General features: G+C 38.0%; 1 protein-coding gene across 8 annotated transcripts in view; it reads right to left on the minus strand.

Annotated features, from left to right (window-relative positions):
- The window catches only part of TP53BP1 (tumor protein p53 binding protein 1), a 78,089-nt gene that overhangs the window by 18,609 nt on the left and 36,979 nt on the right, over positions 1-22,501 (minus strand). For 7 of the 8 annotated variants that reach the window (XR_005528530.1, XM_039232911.1, XM_039232908.1 and 4 more), the window contains exons 13-18: positions 16,793-16,912; positions 15,831-16,034; positions 11,728-11,785; positions 10,639-10,731; positions 5,139-5,619; positions 1,343-1,495 (exon numbers count right to left, since the gene is read on the minus strand). Coding sequence is in view for 7 of the 8 variants with exons in the window: in XM_039232911.1 (XP_039088842.1) it covers positions 1,343-1,495; positions 5,139-5,619; positions 10,639-10,731; positions 11,728-11,785; positions 15,831-16,034; positions 16,793-16,912 (1,109 nt within the window). In the remaining variant the exon portion in view is untranslated. The remainder of the gene's footprint in view (positions 1-1,342; positions 1,496-5,138; positions 5,620-10,638; positions 10,732-11,727; positions 11,786-15,830; positions 16,035-16,792; positions 16,913-22,501) is intronic. The other variant, XM_039232909.1, reaches the window with a different exon arrangement.

The raw sequence follows: 22,501 nt of genomic DNA on the forward strand, positions 1-22,501 counted from the left end.
CCTCCCCAACTTGTGCTCTCTCTCGGTCTCTCAAAAATAAATAAGTGCAAAAAAATAATAATAATGATAAAAAAAATTCTGTTGTCAAGTAAGTTTGGTAACTTCCATGTTAAACAATAAAATAGACATCTTTAATAAAGGACTTCTTAGAGCCTTTAATGTAATAGGCACTGAGAGTTTCCATGGGGGAAAGGAAGTTTTTCAGCATTTGGTGTTTCTCAAACTACCAAATTACCATGGAACTTTTTTTCACTCTCAGAGTATCTAAAAGGCCTGCTGTTTCCAGAAATATAGAGAGCACCACATCAAATAATAAAGTAACATGTATAACATTTTAAACTACAACAGTTACAAAAACTGTTCATGAAATAAAATTTTTTTCTAAAACTGCTAATTTCCTAATTTTCTTAAAATAGTAGTAATATTGAAAAAAATTCCACAAACATAAAAATTGAAGATGAATTAACATCTGGAATTTTGGTGTATAATAAAGTACACAAGACAATTTCTCAAACTAAAGTCAAAAGCTTTCTGACATGAGGGCCAGAATGGCCCATTAGTGAACAACAGCAATAATGTGTTCCATTTAATAAAACTGTATCTCAGAGTTTAATTCTCTCTGAGCTCAACTTCCTGTATGGCTACCTGGCAAATTTTTTTTAAGTGCCTAAGCAGGACAGTAAGGCCTAAGGAAGGAAGGAAGCATCTGTGCCTCTTATCAGTTAATAAAATGAGTTCCCAGAAATTAACATAGGTACCAAGAATGGTGCCACACTTTTAATTCTTGAAAATCTAATTTCAGCTGGTATTGAGATCTAAACACAGCATATGATGCCATCCAATGCTATAATGAATCCTACTAAGACTTAAAGGTGCACCTCCTACCAACAAGTCTATAACCACACATGGATGGAGATCAAGAAAGGACACAATGTGACAACAAGTGAGAAAACAGTGAAAAACTATGAGAAAACATGGAGCAAAGCAAGGAGTTCTGAACCTCTTTAGAGTTTCCAAGAACTAAAAATAAGAGATAAAATGTAAAAATAAGATAAAATATAGTTACAACATGACAGAGATTTATCAATGTATTCTTTACAAAAACAGAAACCATGACGGGACTGGTTAAATAAGTGGCCAGAAGTTAATCAGTAAACTCATGGTTGGGAAAAACACAGAATTCAAGACTCTCCTCTCTTACTAGGTGTTTAAATCTTTCTTATAAAATGAAGGAAAACAAAGAAGTTAGTTGCACAAGAAAGGCAGGAAGGGGTGGAAGTGGAGAGGCAGGAAATTTTTTCTACCAAAAGAAATTTGCCACTTACACCTAAGTATGCATTACCTCAGTTACTTTTCTTTCTACTTCCGTTCCATCCACATAATACACATCTGTGATGACACGGGTGACAAGTGTGCGAACCTCACGGATTGTCCTCATGTGGCGATGCAAGACATGACCATGTGGAGGCTGAGGCATATCAAATTCTTCCTCTCCCTGTGATAGAAAATATAGAACACAAGCATGGGTCTCACTGCAAAGTGGCAGAATCAAAAATCAACTGCTTCATGATGAGCACTGTTCAGAGGTTCCATGACTTTAGTGTGATGGAATTTCCAGCTGCTTTATTTTTTTTATTCACCTATAGATAAGAACAGGGATGGACCAGCTATATAGCCTGAGGCTAGGAAGAGTTTTGATCAGTTATCACTTAAAATGACCTATTTCTGTCTGGATCAAAATTGTAACATCTAGCACTTATACCTAGGATATTTAAGTGAAACTATGACCCCCCCAAGCACATTATTTAGATTATAATCCTTCTGATTTTGAGGCTGACTTGTAAATCAGTATACAAACTTAACACTTGCAATATCTCTTTAAAAAAAGAAAGGCATTTTTTAAAACTTCATATATATAAAAACAGAGTATCTGTTAATCTCAGTGCAGTCGGTTTTTTCTGCATATACTAAATCAGAACTATAGTTTCTTTATGCCCAGAACAAGATACACAGATTTTTCAGAATATGAATCTTTAATCTCTTCCACATAATAGACTGTATGTAACTTTAGAGTCAGGCTAGTGCCGAGTAAAAGGGTTTTGTATTTACCTTTACCATAAAGGATTAATAGCTTAAATAAATAACTTGAATAAACCCTGCATTTTTGTTTATATGACAACTGCTATACACATGTTTTCTCATAACACATATACCACATTTAACAGTATCCACACCCTAACCCCACGGGTAATTCAGAGGAGAAAATACACACTTTTCTTCTCCCACCTTATTTTTCCATAGCAGACTAATTTTTTCTTTCAGCAGTGTCAAAGTATCCAAGTCTTTCAAAAGAACTATATATACCACTGCAATGATGATGATCCTGGGTTTTTACTGACCAACGTGGTAGTGGTAGTAATTTACCTAAAGATTTCAATAATTTACCTGAATAATTTCCACTCCAACTCCATCTTTGGGGTAAAATATCTACTAAAATGGATATGTAAATTAAGTGAATAAATATAAATAAATAGCATGGAAACTTACACCAATTCCTTAAAATACTTCTACATATACAACTCTGGTTAATGAATGGCCAGAGCACTGGTCTGTCACATCTCAATCATCAGGGTGCCCCTGCATCAGAACCATGACAGCCTGGACCTCCTGCCCTCACACACAGAGAGGCAGGTCCCGGATCACAGAGGTCTGAAAGGTTTCAGGAATACATAAAGCACTCCTTGTATTCAGGCTTCTCAAGAAAGCTTCCTGTATTTTTCCACTACAACAGCCAGACAAATGATCACTTCAAGAGAGACAATTAAATAAACATGACTGATAGACTAAGAAAGGAAAGAAGGGAAAGGGGGCAGATAAAAAGAAAGCTATGCTTACTCTCTCTTCAAATAGTCTTCTGAAAAGAGGTCTCTGTAAAGATAAATAACTTGAAGATCTTGTCATCATAAAAGTAAGATAACAAAATGAAAACAAAACCATACTGTCACTTCATTAAAAGCCTAGCTCCAGGCCCACAGGATGGAGAAGTGAAACTTTAAGAAATGTCAAAGGTAGGCTGCCTATGCTTTCCTCCCCACTGGCCTGAGTCCTCCTACCCAGAATGCAGAGGATACAAAAGCACTGACACCTGGAAAACCTCCATAGAGCCTTCCTCATTTTCCAACCATTCTTCAAAAGACAGCATTCCAATCTATATTTTCTATTACCGCACCCATCCCATCTCTTTTTTTTTTTTTATCATAGTAAAATACATGTAACATGAAATTTACCATTTTAACCATTTTTAAATATACAGTTTGTGACATTAAGTATATTCACACTGTTGTGCAAACATCACCATATCCACCTCCAGAACTTTTCATCTTTCCCAAGTGAAACTACCTATTCACCTAGATTTTTCTAGCACCTTTCTTAACAGGAGGATGTAGCTCTTAAAAAAGTTATTTCACTCCATATGACACAATATTAGTACGGTATCAGCAGTGGCTTTGTTGGTGGTAACAGCAATATTTAAAATAATAATAATCAGTAGGGAGTAGCAACAGCCAATATATACTGAACATTTACTATGTGCCATGTAATCCTCGTATATTCCAGATAAAATGGTCTGACTCCAAAGCCTAGGCCTAGCCGCTCTGGCTCACTGGCTCCTGCTTTCATGAAAATGAGATAGGAGCAGGGATTATTTCCCTATTTTGCAGAGGAAAAATGTAAGGAAAATATAATTTAATGGCTTCAGTAAGATTGCTATCTTTAGGATCAAGTTTAATTCTTTCTATAAAGGCAGAGAAATTATTTGTAGCAGAATGCAAACACTTTAAGAGTAAAAACAGGTGCAAAATAGGGTCTGATCTACTATAACCTCTATATTCAAAAGGCTATTCTATTTTTAATCTGTACGAACTGATAAATTCTTGGGTCTCAGAGACCGTGTTACCATAAAAGGCTAGTAACATAAACAGAATTTCTGGAGTTCCTGGAGAGGCATGGATAAACAGAACAAGACTACACAGGCCATGATTATTAAATAGAAAAGCAACATAGCATAATGAAAAGAATACCGATTCTGAAGTCAGATATGCTGAGTTCAAATTCCAGTTCTGCCACCTACTGATGGCAAAATCTTGGGCAAGTTACTTAACCTCTCTTCAGCTTGGTTTCTTTACCTGTGAAATGGGAATAATAATACCAACCTCATGGGTTGTCTTGAGCACAATGCTGATACACTGTAGGTGTTCAATAAAGAGGAACTATATTATTTTATTTTTATAAAACAAACAAGTTGGACAATTAGAACGAACGGCACATCACTAACGAAGCTTTCCTAGGCATATTCCAAGTGAAGATGATCTACCACAGCAATTGAAAAGGCATTTTGACCACTATTAGTAACTTCCAAACTTTCCCTGCTGTGGAACCCACTGCCACCTGATGAAACTGAATGAACTTCCGCTTATTTGTTAACACGTACACTTCTACCACCACTTCTTATTTGTTACTACTACCTAACTCCCCTACTCCAACTCCCAACAACCTGCTGCTCCTCCAGCCTCACTTCCACCAGCCCTGATCCTTTTCCTCCCATTATATCCCGCTGCAGCCTATCTGTGCAGTCCTCATCACCTGAGGACACCCTCCTTCCTCTAGTTCTCTTACTGTTCCTTGTCTCTAATACTGTGCTACACTATCCTCCACGCTTCTATCCCTTCTCCTCTGCTTCCTACTCCTTCAGTTCCTAGGAACCTTGGTGAAACAGACTTGGGAGAGAAGCAATTAGCTCCAGTGCTTCTAAGGTAGGATGAAAAATGATGGCAGAAGGAAAAGATTAAATGTAGAAGAATACCATAGGGTCCATACTATATTCCTGGCTTTTTCTTCCAGTAAAGACCTACTTGACAAACTCTAGCACTATTTCATTTTCTATAAGAGACTATCTATTGGCTATAGCTATCCATAATTTTCACTACCCTCTCTTTCTATCCCAGAAAAATTATTTTTAACGACTGGTCTGCACAAAACTGTTAAGAATTATCATTAGGTAGAAGTACCACAACTTATATTCTCTGGGAATCCAAAAAGTCAAAAACAGGGCCCCTGAGATACCCTAGACGTTCTCTCACCTGGCTATGGAGCGACTCTGTATCATCCCCAGGGGCACTGACTGGCTTCTCACCACTCCCCCTCTCAGTCTGAACCATGGCGTCTTGTTTTCCAGAGTTCTGGTCCACCGTACTGGTCCCCTGTTCACACACATTCTTGACAGTCTGGGTTGCTGCTGAAACAGTTTCTGGGACCCACAGAGAACGCTCTATGGTCTGGATTCCTATGTTATTTTGGCTGGGCCTTTCAATCAAGGCATCACTAGGTTTTTCCTGATTGGTACTCTGTCCTTCTTTCTGGCCTTCTAGCACATCTGTCTTCACTGCTTCCCCTTGAGGACTGGATGACCCCTGTGTAGCCACCTGCCGAGAGGCAGGAGATGGAGGGTTGTTGACAGGACAACTGGGCTTCATGGGCTGTTGACTCTGCCTGGTCCTGTGGTCACCTTCCAATTTTTTCTTCTCTTCATCTTGAGTACTTGGAAAACTGAGCAAGTTCCCTCTGAAAATCAACCATATAAAGAAACCAGGTCAAGTAAGCAAGTGTGAGTATGTGTGTGTACTAGCAAAGGAACCATAATTTGACAAGATGAGAAATGTGGGGAAGGGAGAAAATAAGGCAACCAAGACTATCACCTTACAAGTTTTTCCAACATAATTTCACTCTTGAAAAATATAATGGTACATAGGACTATATCACCATGATGATAAAACAGTCATAACATTTATTCCCATCACTAGCTATGAACTCTGAAATTTGACACAGGAAAATAAGGTAAACTAAAAAATGTAAAGCCATCACTTAGGTCACAGTCAATGAAGGCTGTTTACAGATCTACTTCAAAAGAGATCAATTAGGTCAACATGTCTCATTTGGTTTTTATTGGTTCTAACATTCCTTAAATGACTCCTAGCATTTTAGATTCTTTTCTTCACCCCCATCCCCCACCCCCGCAACAACAACCAATAGTTTTAGGGAAAGAAACTTAATCTATACAGGATAGGGTTATAGGTGAGAGTCTAGCTTGGCTAGCTAAACTGGTATATCTTAAAACTAACATTTCAGAATGACTTGTTTCCTCCAAGAAAGTTCTCAAGATACAGCCTACTTTTCATCTGGCTATTAGGGATTTATTCATTTATCCCACACGCATTTGATTACTGTCTCCTATAAAACAGATACCGTGAAGTCATGAGGTGCCTAGGGGCTTTCTTAAATGTCTTCAACCAGAATAAAAAGGCCCAGATTAAGTCCAAGTAAGCAGGTTACACAGAAACTTGAAATTCATGTCTTACGGGCACCTGGATGGCTTAGCTGGATGAGCATCTGGCTCTTGATTGCAGCTCAGACCAAGATCTAGTGGTTTGTTCGAGCTCTGCATGGAACTCTGCACAATGTGGACAATCTGTCTCCCTCTCCCTCCCTCCCTATCTCCCACTCCCTCTCCCTCTCCCCCTCCCTCCCTTCCTCTCTTTCTCACTGCTTCCTCAATTCTCTCTCTCTAAATAAATAAACTTAGGGGGCACCTGTGTGGCTCAGTCAGTTAACCATCCCGCTTCGGCTCGGGTCATGATCTGACAGTTTGTGAGTATGAGCCCCATGAGCTGTCAGCACAGAGTCTGGAGCCTGCTTTGGATTCTGCATCTCCCTCACTCTCTCTGACCCACCCCTTGCTGTCACACACTCTCTCTGTGTCAAGAATAAACATTAAAAAAATTTTTAATCAATAAACTTCAAAAACAATTCATGCTTATTTATTCATCTCTATTTAAAACACCTAACACAGGGCTTAATATACAGCAAGTGCTTAATAAATGTAGTCTGGACATTTATTAAGATTCTCTCCATTAAGTAACTGCAAAAATCTACTCTCAGATTAAGTAAACTAACTGTAGAAGTAGCGAATTCATGTAGAAAATGTCTTAAATCTTAACTTTTTGGTAAATCACAAGTTCGATCAATTAGTACACTACAAACAAAATAAGAATTAATGCATTTTAGCCTACATTAAATGCACAGTAGCCAGAATAAAGATAAAAGGAATCCACTCCGAACTGATCATAGTAAGACCACACCTGAGTCTGTTTCAGTTTGGAATATCCTATTTTAAATAAGGCATAAACCCAGAAGATAACATCCAGGATGACCAAGGATCTAGAAACCATGTCTTATATTGCTATATTCTTTGGCCAGGAAAGATGGAACTAGTCACTGAGACCGAGAAAGCTGTCTCCAATGTGGGAGAAGCTCTCACCCTGTAAGAACTGAGCTGACAAGGGCAGGCCAAAAAAAAAAAAAAAAAAAGAAACATGAAGAGCTCTTTGGGAAAAGAAATGCTCTGCTCTGGATCTTGAGTAAGAAAGATAAAAAGTTTCTGAAATTCCTATCTTATTTAGCTCAGTTTACCAAAACAGGATTAATGACAGATTTAGAATAGAGTTCTAGCCAAACAGAGCCTGGTAAAAATTTGCTGGTCATAGCTTGAGTCCTCAAGTGAATAAGGATATACAATACAATGAAGATGAGACAAGAAGAATAAGACCACCAAGAGACAGATGAGTAACACCTACGTGTGATGAGGTTGTAAGTAACCATATATAAAATTTACTCCGCAAAGGGCTAGGTACACAGCAGATGCTCAATCAATACTAGTTGCATAAAACAAAGCAATTAAGAAGACTCAATACATCTTTTCTACAAATACTCATGTATGAATCTTTTAGACAGTTAACATATTAACTAGGTAACCAAAGTTAGTTACACGCTACAAGAACAGGATCAGCCATTTGAAGAATTTAATTACCATCGTTTCCCACCCTTATACAAGCTTATCACATTTTATAGAAGCTGTTTATTTGGGGTAGAACCTCTGAATAGAATTTCACTTCCAAAGCAAAGTTTTGTTTTATTTTGGACACTTACAAATTTTTTTTAATGTTTGTTTATTTTTGAAGGAGAGATGGGGGGAGGGGCAGAAAGAGGGTGACAGAATCTCAAGCAGACTTCTGAGCTGTCAGCACAGAGCCCAATGTGGGGCTTGAATTCACTGGCCAAGAGCTAGTGACCTGAGTTGAAGTCGGACCCTTACCCAACTGAACCATCCAGGTGCCCCAGACTTTTTTTTAAATCTTAATTGATGAGCATTAAATTGCTTTTTTTCCCCAAAGAGTTAAGCAGAACAACTCTCTTCTCTAATGACCAAAGATGTCTCATTGCAACATTAGCAATATTCAGCAGATTCCTATCAAATATCAGATATCAATATCCTATGATTTTGGTATTTATCATTCTCACATTAGCCTCACTCAAATGAGTGACGCGAATATCATGGTCATTTCCCCCCACATTCATGTATTTTCATAGATATATATAGAACAGTAGGTAAAAAGCAAAGCCTTAATTGCAACACATACTGTAGAAAGTGTTGCCCTACTCCTATCAAGTTCATAAATCTTTACACATAAATAAAACTGAGAAGTACCTACTGGAAAGATGTGTATTAATGTCCCAATAAACAATAAAGAGAAAGCATTAGCATTAAAAAAGAGCTTTGGAAGACAAGAGAAATCCAGTAAATTTTTTTAATTTTTTAAATTTATTTTGAGAGAGAATGCCAAGCGGGAAAGGGACACAGAGAGAAAGAGGGAATCCCAAGCAGGCTCCACACCACCAGTGCAGAGCCCAATATAGAGCTGGAACTCACAAATGGCGAGATCATGACCTGAGCCGAAGATGGACACTTGACCAATTGAGCCACCCAGGCGCCCCAAGAAATCCAGTAAATTCTAAGAAGGGCCACATGTCTCTTTATTCATTAGTTCCAGCTATACCATCCTACCTTGGTCACTATATGCCAGATTTGGAAACTGATACTAAGAAAGCAAATTTTAGGGGTGCCTGGATGGCTCAATCGGTTGAGCGTCTGACTTCGGCTCAGGTCATGATCTCATGGTTTGTGGGTTCGAGCCCCGCGTTGGGCACTGTGCCAACAGCCAGCTCAGAGCCTGGAGCTTGTTTCAGATTCTGTGTCTCCCTCTGTCTTTGATCCTCCCCTGTTCACACTTTCTCTCTCTCTTAAGAAAAAAAAGAAAAAGAAAAAGACCCTTTGCATCATGAAAAAAAAAAAGAAAGAAAGAAAATTTTAGCAGAAAAAGTCCAAATAAAATTAATCCAAAGTGAAAAAAGGGAAGAATAAATCTCCATACTTAACAAACTTTTAACCTTTATATTCTGAGTGCAGGTCTGTCTGTGAAATAACTGAAATCAAATACAGCTGGACTTTCAGGCCCATGTTCTACCAAGGTTAAACAAAATCACCAGCACTTTGACCTCTCTAAAGATATTCTAATAAAATGGGAAGGTAATACAATGCCTCAGTAAATTTAGTAATTGTGAGGCCATTACCATATCACTTTCTGAATCACATAAAGTGGGGTTTCACCTAACAAGCCTCTTAATACAATAAAGGATATGAGCTGGGCTGTTTGATTCTCAAGAATATCAACAAGTTCACATTTAATAATCAGAATGCCAATAAAGCACTGACATGTTTCTTTTCAATATTTATGCCAATAAGACTATAAAAGTTACGCTGCAAATAACACTATTAGGAATATATCTACTGACAAAACATTATCACATTCCTGAATTAAAAATACACTGAATACCACATCATAATGAAAATACAAGTTTATTTCCATTGCCATCACTTATTTCCCTATATTAAATATAAGAATTGTACATCCCAAACAAGATATTCTCATTATTTAAACAGAGAAAAAGGGGTGCCTGGGTGGCTCAGTCGGTTAAGCATCCGACTTCAGCTCAGGTCATGATCTCACGGTTCATGGGTTTGAGCCCCACATCGGGCTCTGTGCTGACAGCTCAGAGACTGAAGCCTGCTTCGAATTCTGTGTCTCCTTCTCTCTCTGCCCCTCCCCCATTCATGCTCTCTCCAAAATAAAAAAATGTTAAAAAAAAATACTTTAATTATGGAAACCAACTTGACAATAAACTATTTGTAAAAAAAAATACTTTAATAGAGAAAAAAATACTTTAAAACTCAATTTTTTATTTTCTGTTTCATAGCTATTCTAAAAGAGTATAGAGTAAAGAAATCATGGACAAATCTTAATTGCATCATGTAAGGCAAATGTTAAATTTGGGGTGTTGCCCCAAAACAAATGTTTTGCCCTAAGGGAAATTAAAGAAAAATAAAAAGTCTTGTTAAAAATAAACATTTCTAAATCTAAGAAACCCAAGAAGTAATCTTAAAACTACAGAATATAGCTTCATAAATTTATGAAGACTGAATCATTTCAAATTGACACAAGATCCAGACAAAAATCTGTATCTATAAAATATTACTTTAAATTTCTCATGACATCTCACTTATAAAACTAGAATATGTCACAGTCTGTCAGATAGAAATGTAAGATCAAGTTCACAAAATTCTAGATTCTGGAACCAATGATTCTGCAAACAAGACAGCTCAAAAGAGGCTATGAAAATAATGCTCACTTGATGGGTGCAGAGGGAGGATCACGATTTCGAGCCTCATCATCTTGTTGTGCTTCACAGACACAGCTAAACGAAGACATGGTCTTCTGAGGACTAAGATTACAAGTTAAAGCAACATACTGTGTTAGTTTTGAAAGGAAAAGTACCCCTGGAGATTATCTTTTTTAGGCACAGAATGAATAAAATCCTTGCTCTGCATCCCAAACCCCACAACACCTTATGCCAAAATGCCATTCTTCATATTTGTTTCCAAATTAGCACAAGAATAATCTCTCAAGGAAGATTCACAGGAAATAAGATGGACAGAGGACTAAAACCAACAACATCTGACAAATTAAGTTTTCATTCTTGCATGGTAATAACCAGCTGGAGCTGAACAGGGGCACATGTTCAACCGGGATACAGGTTCAGTCAGCCATCATCCTTAATACCTTGTGTTCTTGCACCTAGCTTGCTCTACTTATTTACTGCATCCGCCACGGCTGATTTAAGAATCCTCATCTATACTTCACCAACTGCTGCTAGTATGTTCACGCTGGATGACTCACACCATAAACCAATGAAACAATTCTACTCTTACCGCCACCAGATGGCAAAGCTTACCACTAGAGCCTCAGGAGGGGGTCAAACACATCCTCAAAGCATTACAGCATTCATGACAAAGCAAAAATAACAGCTCAACACAGTAGTTAATTTGGCAGCCAGAAGAAAAAGTGACCTGAGGTCGCAGCAAGGAGTCCGGAATCCTTGAAGGAATAAGGTCTAAGGCTATTTCTCGTTAAACCCTTTATTACATTACCAACAGCAGCAACAATCTCAGTCTCATCAAAAGAAACAAAGAAAAGAGCATTCCCACATGAACAAAAGAAAGGGAAATACCCTTAAATATCTTAGTTCTAAGTATAGCAAAAGCTTTATTAAACTGAATGCATTAATAAGACAGCCTACTGTTAGATTCAATACATGGCTAAATCCTTTACGCTGGAGTTTCATTTTAAGGTTTTTCCTTTATTGATAAATCATCTTCCTCTTATTACCAGAGTGGCTTTGTATATTAAACTCCTCTAAATAGCAACCAGCTCAAGTTACCTGGCAACAGCCTCAGCAACAGCAGTAGATCCATTTTTTCTTTCACCAATTGCAGGCTCTGAATAAAAACAAAAACAAGAAGAGAAAGGAAAGAGAAACAAAATTCAATTAGTATCACACCTAAACACCTTCTCTGAAAACCTGTTCTATTAATAATTGCAATAACAAAAAGGGGAAAGAATAATAAGTGAACATAAAAGACATCATTTTTTTGTATAATTAAAAAAACTTTTTTAACGTTTATTCATTCTTGAGAGACAAGATAGAGCATGAGCGGGGGAGGAGCAAAGAGAGAGGGAGACACAGAATCCAAAGCAGAGCCTGATGCAGGGCTCAAACCACTAACCATGAGATCACGACCTGAGGACCTGAGCCGAAGTAGGACGCTTAACTGACTGAGCCACCCAGGCGCCCCGACTTCTTATCATTTAAATAGCACAAGTCTTTCCTCACTTGTACCAATTTTCTTTCAAATTTCCTACAGAAGACTAATCAGTTTGTCCAGAAATATAATGTAATGAATTACTCAATAGTAACATGTAAAAATCAAAATTAAAACTTCTCTTCAATCAATTCATCTCTTCTTATACATGATGTAAAAAATTTACGTAAGAAAATACAAAACTTTAAAAAAGAAAAAAAAACTTTACTAAAATAAATTATGCAAGAAATGTTTTAAATTGATACAAATTTTAAATAGTGTGCAGTCTGTTTTTTTGTTGTTGTTTTTAATAGTGTGCAGTTTTAAGAGAACCCACACACAGAAGATACTCAAGTTCTTCCCAAAGTTCCTTTGGGACAGAAATTTGAAAAACGAAACACATTTTCAAGAAATAATCTGTAGCAGGGGCGCCTGGGTGGCTTAGTCGGTTAAGCATCCGACTTTCGCTTAGGTCATGATCTCGCGGTTCGTGGGTTCGAGCCCCACGTCGGTCTCTGTGCTGACTGCCAGCTCAGAGCCTGGAGCCTGTTTCGGAGTCTGTCACTCCCTCTCTCTCTGACCCTCCCCTGCTCATGCTGTCTCTCTCTCTCCTAGAAATAAATAAAACATTAAAAAAAAAAAATTCTAGGGCTTGGTTCTACACTTGCTAAACTGGAAACAGGGTATGGGTCCCCGCAATATGAGTTTTGAACAACTTCTCCAGGCGATTCTGTTTTCTCTTCTGGTAATTGTAATGCATGTTCAAGTTTGAGGGCGTCTGCTTTCAAACAAATGTCCTAAACANAAATTAAAAAAAGAAGAAAAAAAAAAGATATAATCTGTAGCAAAGAATTAAGAGCAATAATGAGAAGAATCTCATATTCTCAAAGCAAGGTCACTAATGCCAAGGGATTAAAATGTGTTCATTTACAATTTATTCCAGCCTTAGAGAAAATAACACATATTTTTCAACATTTCTAAAATACTCATGATCCAACAAAATCTTCTCAACAGTCTGTCAAGGTGGCAGCAGAAGTTTAAAGGTTAGAGCCCAGGCTCTGAAACAGGCCCTGGCCCCAGCATTTAGTAGTCCAACCTGGGAGTAAATGCCACCTTCTGAGTCACCTTCCTCATCTATAAGATAGAGATAAGCCAGAACCAACCTCACATGTTTGTTATGAAGATGAAATGAGTAAAACCGAGTCCAGTGACTGCCTGACACTGTATTCATCTTATAGGAAAGGTAGTAACAGCGTCCATTATGTTAGCTCCACTTAAGGTCGTCCCTATTGTAACTTCAAATCTAAAGACTCAGGGCTACCACATACTTTCTTGATAAGCGCCACTTGATTCCAGAGAGGAAAGTATAAACGGAAACACATGATACTTTAATTTCTACTAAGGTTCTATCATTCAAATTAATAAGCACTGAAAACGCAGAGTAGCACCGTAATTCAGACCCAGACTGCTGGTTCTTAAAACTGCTTTTTTTTTTTTTTTAAGTTTTTTTTCCCCCTGGTAATCTCTACACCCAACACCGGGCTCAAACTTACAACCTCGATATCAAGAGTCATGTGCTCTTCCAACTGAGCCAGCCAGGCATGCCCCTGGGTTCTTAACTGGGACGCCTGGGTGGCTCAGTAGGTTAAGTGTGTGACTTTAGCTCAAGTCATGCATGCCTTGTGGGTCATGAGTTTGAGCCCTGTGTCAGGCTGTGCTGACAGCTGGGAGCCTGGAGCCTGCTTCAGATTCTGTGTCTCCCTCACTGCCCCTCCCCTATTCATGCTCACACTTGCTTGCTCTCTCTCTCACTCTCAAAAATAAACATTAAAAAATACTTTTAAAAAACGACTTTAAATTCAGACTACCCCATTTACTAGCTGCTTGACTCTAGTTAACAGAACTTAGTTCACAGGTTTGTTGTGAGATTCAATGAGCTATACATGTAAAATGCCTGGAACTTTACTCCAGATGCCTGGAGTATCAGAAGTACTCCAAGTATATTAGCTAAAATTTCTTTTCTTTGGTCTCTAGGGAATGAGAGGCCCTTCTTATTCAAGTCCACCATTCTGCCTGTAGTCTTTGAAAGCTTCCTCTCCCAACTCCATCAGGGTTTTGATCCATTAACTGTTTCCCCTTATTCCCTCGTTTTTTAATCCATCTCTCTTTTGGAGACTTTCTCTCAGCCTATAAACTGCTTAGGTCTCTCTATGTTTAGGTATAAAAATGAAAACATCTCCAATCTTTAAGTTAGCATGTTTTTTCCTCCTTTCTCACATAAACTTCTCAAGAGTCAAATACACTTGCTGCTGCTTCTTCCTATTACTTCTCAATTAACTTTGGTATTAACTCCCACCCAAAGCACTACACTGGAATAGTTCTTGATAGAGTCAACAAACGGATCCTAACTGTCAAATCCAATGTACATTTTCAGATATACCTTATTAGACACTTGCTTTTACGTCTGACATTATCTTTTTGTAATTCTCCTGCCCATAAGCTTCCTTTCCCGTCTCTTTTATGAGTTCTTCCTGTTCTAACTCCATTAAACAGCATTTCCAAACTACCTAGTGGAAAAATTATAAACTTTGGTGTCAGATCTGACTCAAACTCTGAGACTGCCTCTTTGCAATTATTACGATCTTATGCATATAACTTTAAAACCTCTGTGTCTGGAAATAAGGAGATCTACTTTGGAGTGCTATCATGAAAACTAAATTCAGATGTGGATTCATTCTGCATTTCTCCCCCCTCCCTCTTACTTCCATATTCAACTGGTCCCAAGGTTCTTTCAATTCTACTATTCACCTCTCATACTGATCCCCTCATCTCCATCTCCACTACTAAAAACCCTACCTTCTGGTTAAACAAAGACTGAGTTTTCCAAGCAGGAGAATAGGAAATGGGAAGGCCATGTGAGAAATAAAGCACAAAGGCATGAAGTTTTTAAACACTCAGCTCAGACTTTTAAAAAAGCAAATTTGATATTATTCCCTTGCCTGTAATTCTTCAGTGTTTCAGCATCATGTAAAAGGCATTTCCAAATCTGGATCTTTGCAATCTCCCTTGTTCGTACCTTCTCTGTATTCTAGCCACACCCAACATCCAAGTAATGTGAGAAATAGTCAGCACAGGCCTAGAGTGTGAATCCACAATCCTACATTTTCTACCTTCTTCTGAACTGTTTCTGAATATGGAAACCAATTACTTTATTTTTTTTTAATGTTTTATTTATTTCTGAGAGAGAGAGAGATAGCGTGAGCAGGGGAGGGTCAGAGAGAGAGAGAGAGAGACAGAATCTGAAGCAAGCTCCAGGCTCTGAGCTAGCTGTTAGCACAGAACCCAACGACGCAGGGCTCGAACCCACGAACCATGAGATCATGAACTGAGCCAAAGTCAGATGCTTAACTGACTGAGCCACCCAGGCACCCTGAAACCAATTACTTTATATACAAGTTTAATACAGAGAAATAAGCAGCACCAAAGATTTAAAATGAAGCATCTTCAGTAACATGACAGTGACTACCTGAAAGCAAAGAATTAGGTCTATGAGAGTAAGACTTTAAAAATACATTTATAATTATAGAAGTATTAATCATTATAACTAGGAAAAAGATAACTAATACTTCTCATATGATTTGGAGCTACTAATTGCCCAAGACTGACATAAAATAAAACTTACTTTCCAAACTAAACTGCAAAGACTCTTCACTTGTCTCGGTCTCAGGAGTGACCAGTTTCATTCTTAGACACAATTTATCATCCACCTCTGGGGCAGCCCCAGGATTTCCTTTTTCATTCTCAAGTATAGGATCATTGGTCTCCACCATGCTTTCAGACATGACATCACTGGTTGCTATGGTGCTTTCTGGATAGTTGCTAATGCCTGAAAGAGGGGGGCAGGAGGAAGAAAGAAAAACCACTAAAATACAAACATGAAAAACTACAATTTACGGTCACCAAGTTGCCTGTTTGGCTCCACCGCTCTGCAGGATTGAAGGGGGATTCCTAGGATAGATCCTGTCACAGTATCAACAACTACACACTAGTTTTGACACCTGGTCTTAAGAGGAGCAACAGGATTCAGTTCCACTTCTGCATCTGGACAAAGGATGCTGCATGAGCCCTCAGCCAACCCACATCTGCCAGCATCAGGCATAGGTAGCAGGAGACTCCAGACGGCATGACTGTTACCTCCCAGCACTGACTAGAGAAAACAAATAGGTTAATGCAGAAGACTACTGGCTGCCTGATGGAAGGAGGATCTAAGTGTCCCTGCCCTGTCAAGTAGTAGACTGATAGCTGGGGTACTGAATAAATAGTACTTCTACCCTATTTGCTGTCCCTTCCTTCTAAAAATAGCTCTATATCATTGCTTAGCACTCAATTCTATTGCCCTGCAAGTAATAGAATAAAATCCTTATATTCTCTCCCTTCCTTCCCTCCACCCTTTCTTTTTTCTCATTACCACTAAGTATCTTCCAGGAGTAAACTCTTAGAATCAAATATCACAACCTTATTCCTCCTAAGACAAAACCAACCTTATCAGGAAGGCCCAACTCCTCAGATTTAAAATAATCACTTGCATAAAGAATGGTATCTCAGAAATTCTGCTTTAAATATCATTACATTTTAGTCACTCACCAATAGGAGTACTGTGTCTCTTGGGCTCCAGTTTTAGGTGACCAATAAGAGGTGGAGTTGCACCAGTCAATGGTGGGATAATATCACCTTCTTTAGGCAAAGTGAAATGAAATGGAGTTTCTGGAGGGGGTAAAAAAAAAAATTAAAAATAAACAAAAAAGAAACCAAAACAGAAGTATAAGAAGAAAGTGAAAGTGAGAAGTATTTTAATTATTCTTTTCCCTTGCTCCCCAAATCAGCCTCATTCCCAACCCACCTCACCAGGCCTCCCAACCAATTTCCTATTATTCTCTGTGCTCTGGTTGTAGCCAACAATAGGTCTAACACAACATAAACACCAGATAACAGACAAATAGAGGAAGCCCAAAGTTTAGAGGGCCTGAGGAACATGAGGTCAAAAGGAACATGAAATACATTCCTTCTAGACCATAATACTAATATTCACACATAAATGCCTGCACAATGGTAAATCCCACATATATGAGCATTCCCAGTGAACTCATTTTGGCTAGTCATCAATAAATTAATATAAACATAACAATTTGTCAAGATATAAAACTTTATATTTAACTAGGTTTTGGTTCCAAATTTTTTACTAATCAGAATTAGCAAACTGCCAAAATGACATTTTCTGGGGGCATCTGGGTGTCTCAGTCAGTTAAGCATCCAATCCTGATTTTGGGTTAGGTCATGATCTCAGTCAGGCTCTGCACTGACAGCACGGAGCCTGCTTGGAATTTTCTGTCTTCCTCTCTCTCCAACCACCCCCCCCAACCTCACAGTTTCTGCATACACAGACACACACACATACTCTGTCTCTCTCTCTCTCTCTCTCTCTCTCTCAAAATAAACATTTTTTTTAAAAAAATCACATTTTCTGATTTCCTAATTATCTCTTAATAAAGTGACTAAGTTTGGGAGGAAAAAAAAGAACTGTGCTAGACTGCTCCTCTTAAACCTAACATCTGAAAATCTGTACTTACTTTTCTGTGATGGCTCAAAATAACTATAATCTGGCATACCCAGTCTCTACTCCTTTGCAAACATTTTGCCCAATGTGTATCCCAACACCACCAAGCAATTATCCAATTCTCAGCAGAAACTGACTGGTATCATTCACTTCTGACACTATCTACGTGGAGATGGCATCAGTCCCAGAAGAATGCCCCCACTTCAGATGCCAATCACAAGGCCAAGTTAAAAAAAAAAAAAAAAAACAAGGCCAAGTTGTTATCTGTGTTTCTCATCAAATGGCTGTACTTTGAGGATCCCACAACCTCCTCCCTCAGGTCTGATTAACCTAGAAGAGCTGCTCACAGTACTCGGAGAAACACTTACTTACATTTACCAATTTAATATGAAGGAAATAGATGAACAGCCAAATGAAGCAGTACACAGGGTGAGGTCCAGAAGTGTTGTGACAGCAAGAGCTTCAGTCCCCTCGCAAGTCCCCTCAAGAGCCTTGAGATACCTACACTCCGGAGGCTCATTACAACTTGGGTGGACCCTTATTAAATCTTGTTGTTCAAGAGATTTTATTAAGCTTTAATCTCCAGCCCTTCCTTCCAGGAGGAGGGTGGGTAAAAGTGAAAGTTTCAACCCTCTAATCATTTTGTCTTCCTGGGAACAGCCTGGGTCCTGAGGCTATGTAGGGATCCCACCCTAAATCACTTCACTGCCAAAAAGACAGAGGTGTTTGAAAGGGTTTGTTATGAATAACAAAAGGCATTCCCCCAGGGTGCCTGGATAGCTCAGTCTGTTAAGTGTCCCACTTTGGCTCAGGTCATATCTCACGGTTAGTGGGTTAGTGGGTTCGAGCCCCAAATTGGGTTCTGTGTCCTGTGCTGACAGCTCCGAGCATGAAGCCTTTTTCAGATTCTGTGTCTCCCTCTCTCTCTGCCCTTCCCTGCTCATGTTCTTTCTGTGTCTCAAAAATAAACAACAAAAAAAATTTTTTAAAGGTATTCCTATCACTTAGGAAATTACAAGGATTTTTGGAGCTGTGTACCAGGCACTGGATGAAAACCAAGTTAATTTCTTATAATACCACATTTTTCTCTTTTCATCTTTTTCCACTCCACTTCTATCTTTTATTATCTTTCATATGAAGCACTTTGAGACTTTTTTCTTCAAAGTCACAAAAAAACAAAAAACATCTCTTATATCTACATGTAAGAGAAAATGAATTAGTAACCTGAAGGGATGAAGAGAGAAAATGAAATCAACTTTAGAAATAAAGGGTGAAAAGTATACATGCTCAGTAACAGAAAGAGAAATGGGTCAGGTAGATAAGGTTTCATTCTCTGGCAATTACTTAAATAACAAGTCCTTTAGGTTAATAAAGAAGAACTTAGAAGAGATACAGAAACTAAAAAGTAAAAAAAAAAAAAAAAGTCTCAAAAAACATCAAACATTGCAAAGATATATTTTACAGAATTTTGGTTCCTAGAACAATCACCTGCACTGCACTGCTCTCTTGACAGGAACCATCCCTCATATTATGACTGACCATGTAGACTTTTGAAAATCTATGTGGGGGCTCCTGGGCAGCTCAGTCAGTCAGTGTCTGACTCCTGATTTCGGCTCGTATCATGATCTCACAGTCAGTGGGAACAAGCTCCGCGTGGGGTTCTGTGCTGTTGACGTGAAGCCTACTGCGGGTTCTCTCTGCCTCCCCACTGCTTACGTGCACATGCGCCCTCTCTCCTCTCTCCCAAAAACAAACATTTAAGAAAATCTATATGAATGTACGAAATCCTCAAGTACTTCCTTCTATGTCATACCATAACAGGAAAATGTAACATGCAAGCATGAATTACCTACCAAACATTATTTCCTGTAACAGGGTTTCCTTTGCACAACACTAGATAGTACTTAAGAAAAATTATTTGAGCACCACTGACCCAGCTGCATTACTACAACCAAATGGAAAAATGAATCTAATTTTATAGGCAAAACTGCACTCCTTATCTGGTCCTTCAATGAATCATTCCTGGATTATTACAAGAGCCTATCAATTTCTTTGCCACAAGTCTCCCATCTTCTCCAACCCCCAATTCTTTCTGCACACAACGAAAGCAACATTCATATAAAATATTTGAACATGTTGGCGTCTTATCAAAATGCCAAGGTTTCCACCAGAAGATAAATTTCTAACCCTTTAATCAGCATTCAATTAACTAGTAGCAGCCTATATTTCTAGTCTTTAATTATTCATATTCAGAAAGCCTCTATTCAATGTCCTACAAATGTTTTCCCCTTTCTCTGCTTTTGTTCAACTCATACAAAAGACACCACTAATCAAGTTATCACCATCCTGCAAAACAGTATTTTAACCTCTGATACCAGACTTTTCCACATATTTAATTCTTTCTCTGACATCTAGCACACTTACTGCTTAAATTAACAAGTCCCTTCTTGCTATCCCAGATTATCATGGGCTATCCTATTGTATGCCAGCATACCAAACTATTAAGAAAGCAATGAACAAAAGGAAACTTAATATCAATCATCAAACTAGCTAAGTGGGTGTCTTTATTACTAAGGTACTTTAGAAAATTCATTAGTCCAGGGGCGCCTGGGTGGCTCAATCGGTTAAGCATCCAACTTTGGCTCAAGTCATGATCTCACGGTTCATGGGTTCAGGCCCTGCATCGGGCTCTATGCTGACAGCTCAGAGCCTAGAGTCTGTTTCACATTGTGTCTCCCTCTCTCTCTGACCTTCCCCTACTCACGCTCTCTCTCTCTCAGAAATAAATAAAACATTTAAAAAATAATTTTTTAAAGGAAAAGAAAATTCCTTAGTCCAAAGCAATATTTAAAAAGCTTTTAAAGTCAGGAAGGTATCCCTTACTTCTAACTTTTTGTTACAATCTACAACCCACTTTATCTTGTTCTGTGCTCAAAAGAAGAACCGGTCACTTTTTAACAACTGATTAAAAGTCATCCAGTTAAAAATATAAGAATTCCTATACTAGGCCACTTCATGCATAAACACTTTACCCTGAAAGTCTGCCTCTGACATTAACATCTAATTAGGATGATATTCATAAAGCAAGCCAGTAAAGGTTAGAGTTAGAGCACAAAACATATCTAGCTTCCCTGATCATGATTAACCTATCATAGACTACCTCTTGTGGATTTAATTAAAGACTTACTGTACTTGTCACAATTTTTCCTGTAATCAACCCATCAAAAATGTATTCTATATTGAATAAGACTAGGTTTCCAAGTACCATCTTTCTAAATTTGTACTTTAAAGTTCAAGAAGTTTCCTTAAACAGATGTCTGAAGACAATGTCTCATGGCTCCAAGTTATCTATCCATATAGGCACTTAACAGTGATTCTCTCCTTTTCTCCCCCAATCCCCTCTCTCTCCTCTTTTGTACTGTTTGAACTTTTACAATTAAGCATGTATCTTTTTTTTAATCAATAAAGCTAGTAACAAAAACAGAAGTAACCCTTCTAACTTTACTATGTAGGAATCTAATGAACAAACCTAGGACTCAACCAATTCATATCTTTCATTTTGTCTTTCCAGACTAAAGAACCATTAACTTTTTATGTTACTCTCATTTAAATTAGTCTCTTAAGCTTTAGCAACTAAACAACTGTATTTTAAGTACAGAATAATTTTTTCCTTTTTTCCAGCAATGCTCTTCTGAATGATTCACTTTAAGACTAATTCTCTAACAGTCCAAACACTGTCTTCACTGTTTTTAGTTGTTTGGCTCAAAAACTAAAATCTTGAAGCAGAAAACAACTTACTAGTATTTTCAACAATCTAGATAAAAGACTAGTAAAATAAGTTTTTTACTATCACAGTGTCTACTATAATGAAGAGCTGGCCCTGCCAATTAATGGTGTAAGCAAGAATTCATGGAGCAAGAATTCATGTTAAAATGATACAACAAATATCCCAATGTTTTAGAAGCTTCTTTTGCATGGAAGTGCTAAGATAAATAAAAAATACTCCTAAGTAACCATATTAAACAATCTATAGGTCCTAATGCTTTCTTAGCCTAGGTCAGTAACAGTAGTTACATCTAAAACAATCACAAAAATATTCAACAATACAGAATATTAGATTATTCAGATAGTTCTTTGCCATAGTTTGTCAGATTCAAAGAAACTTGGGGCGCCTGGGTGGCTTAGTCGGTTAAGCGTCCGACTTTCGCTTAGGTCATGATCTCACGGTTCATGGGTTCGAGCTCCGTGTCGGGCTCTGTGCTGACAGCCAGCTCAGAGCCTGGAGCCTGTTTCAGTCTGTGTCTCCCTCTCTCTCTGACCCTCCCCTGCTCACGCTGTCTCTCTCTCTCTCTCTCCTAGAAATAAAAACATTAAAAAAAAAAAAGAAACTCTATTACATAGTTTTACAAGAGAAAAAACATAGACTTCAGAATCAGGAGACCTAGGTTCTAGTTCCACCTCCATTATTAACTAGCCATGATTTTAGAAAGAAGAGAATGAACCCATAACCTTTATCTTCCTTCCAAATATAATAATTTCTTGTTCTAAAAAAGACTTTAAAATCCTGAATATAAAACCTAATGAATAGGGGCAATTTTGAAAGTTAACAACAACAACAAAAAAAGTACTACTAATAATCACACCTAGAAAAGAAGTATTAACTTGGGACTGTTTCAGAAACATGAAAAGGTCTGATCAGCCATACTTATAGCTATGATGCTGCCCAAATACTGTTTCTC

The sequence above is a fragment of the Hyaena hyaena genome, unplaced genomic scaffold (assembly GCF_003009895.1).
Source record: "Hyaena hyaena isolate Hyena2069 unplaced genomic scaffold, ASM300989v1 scaffold_70, whole genome shotgun sequence".
Classification (NCBI taxonomy): Eukaryota; Metazoa; Chordata; class Mammalia; order Carnivora; family Hyaenidae; genus Hyaena; species Hyaena hyaena.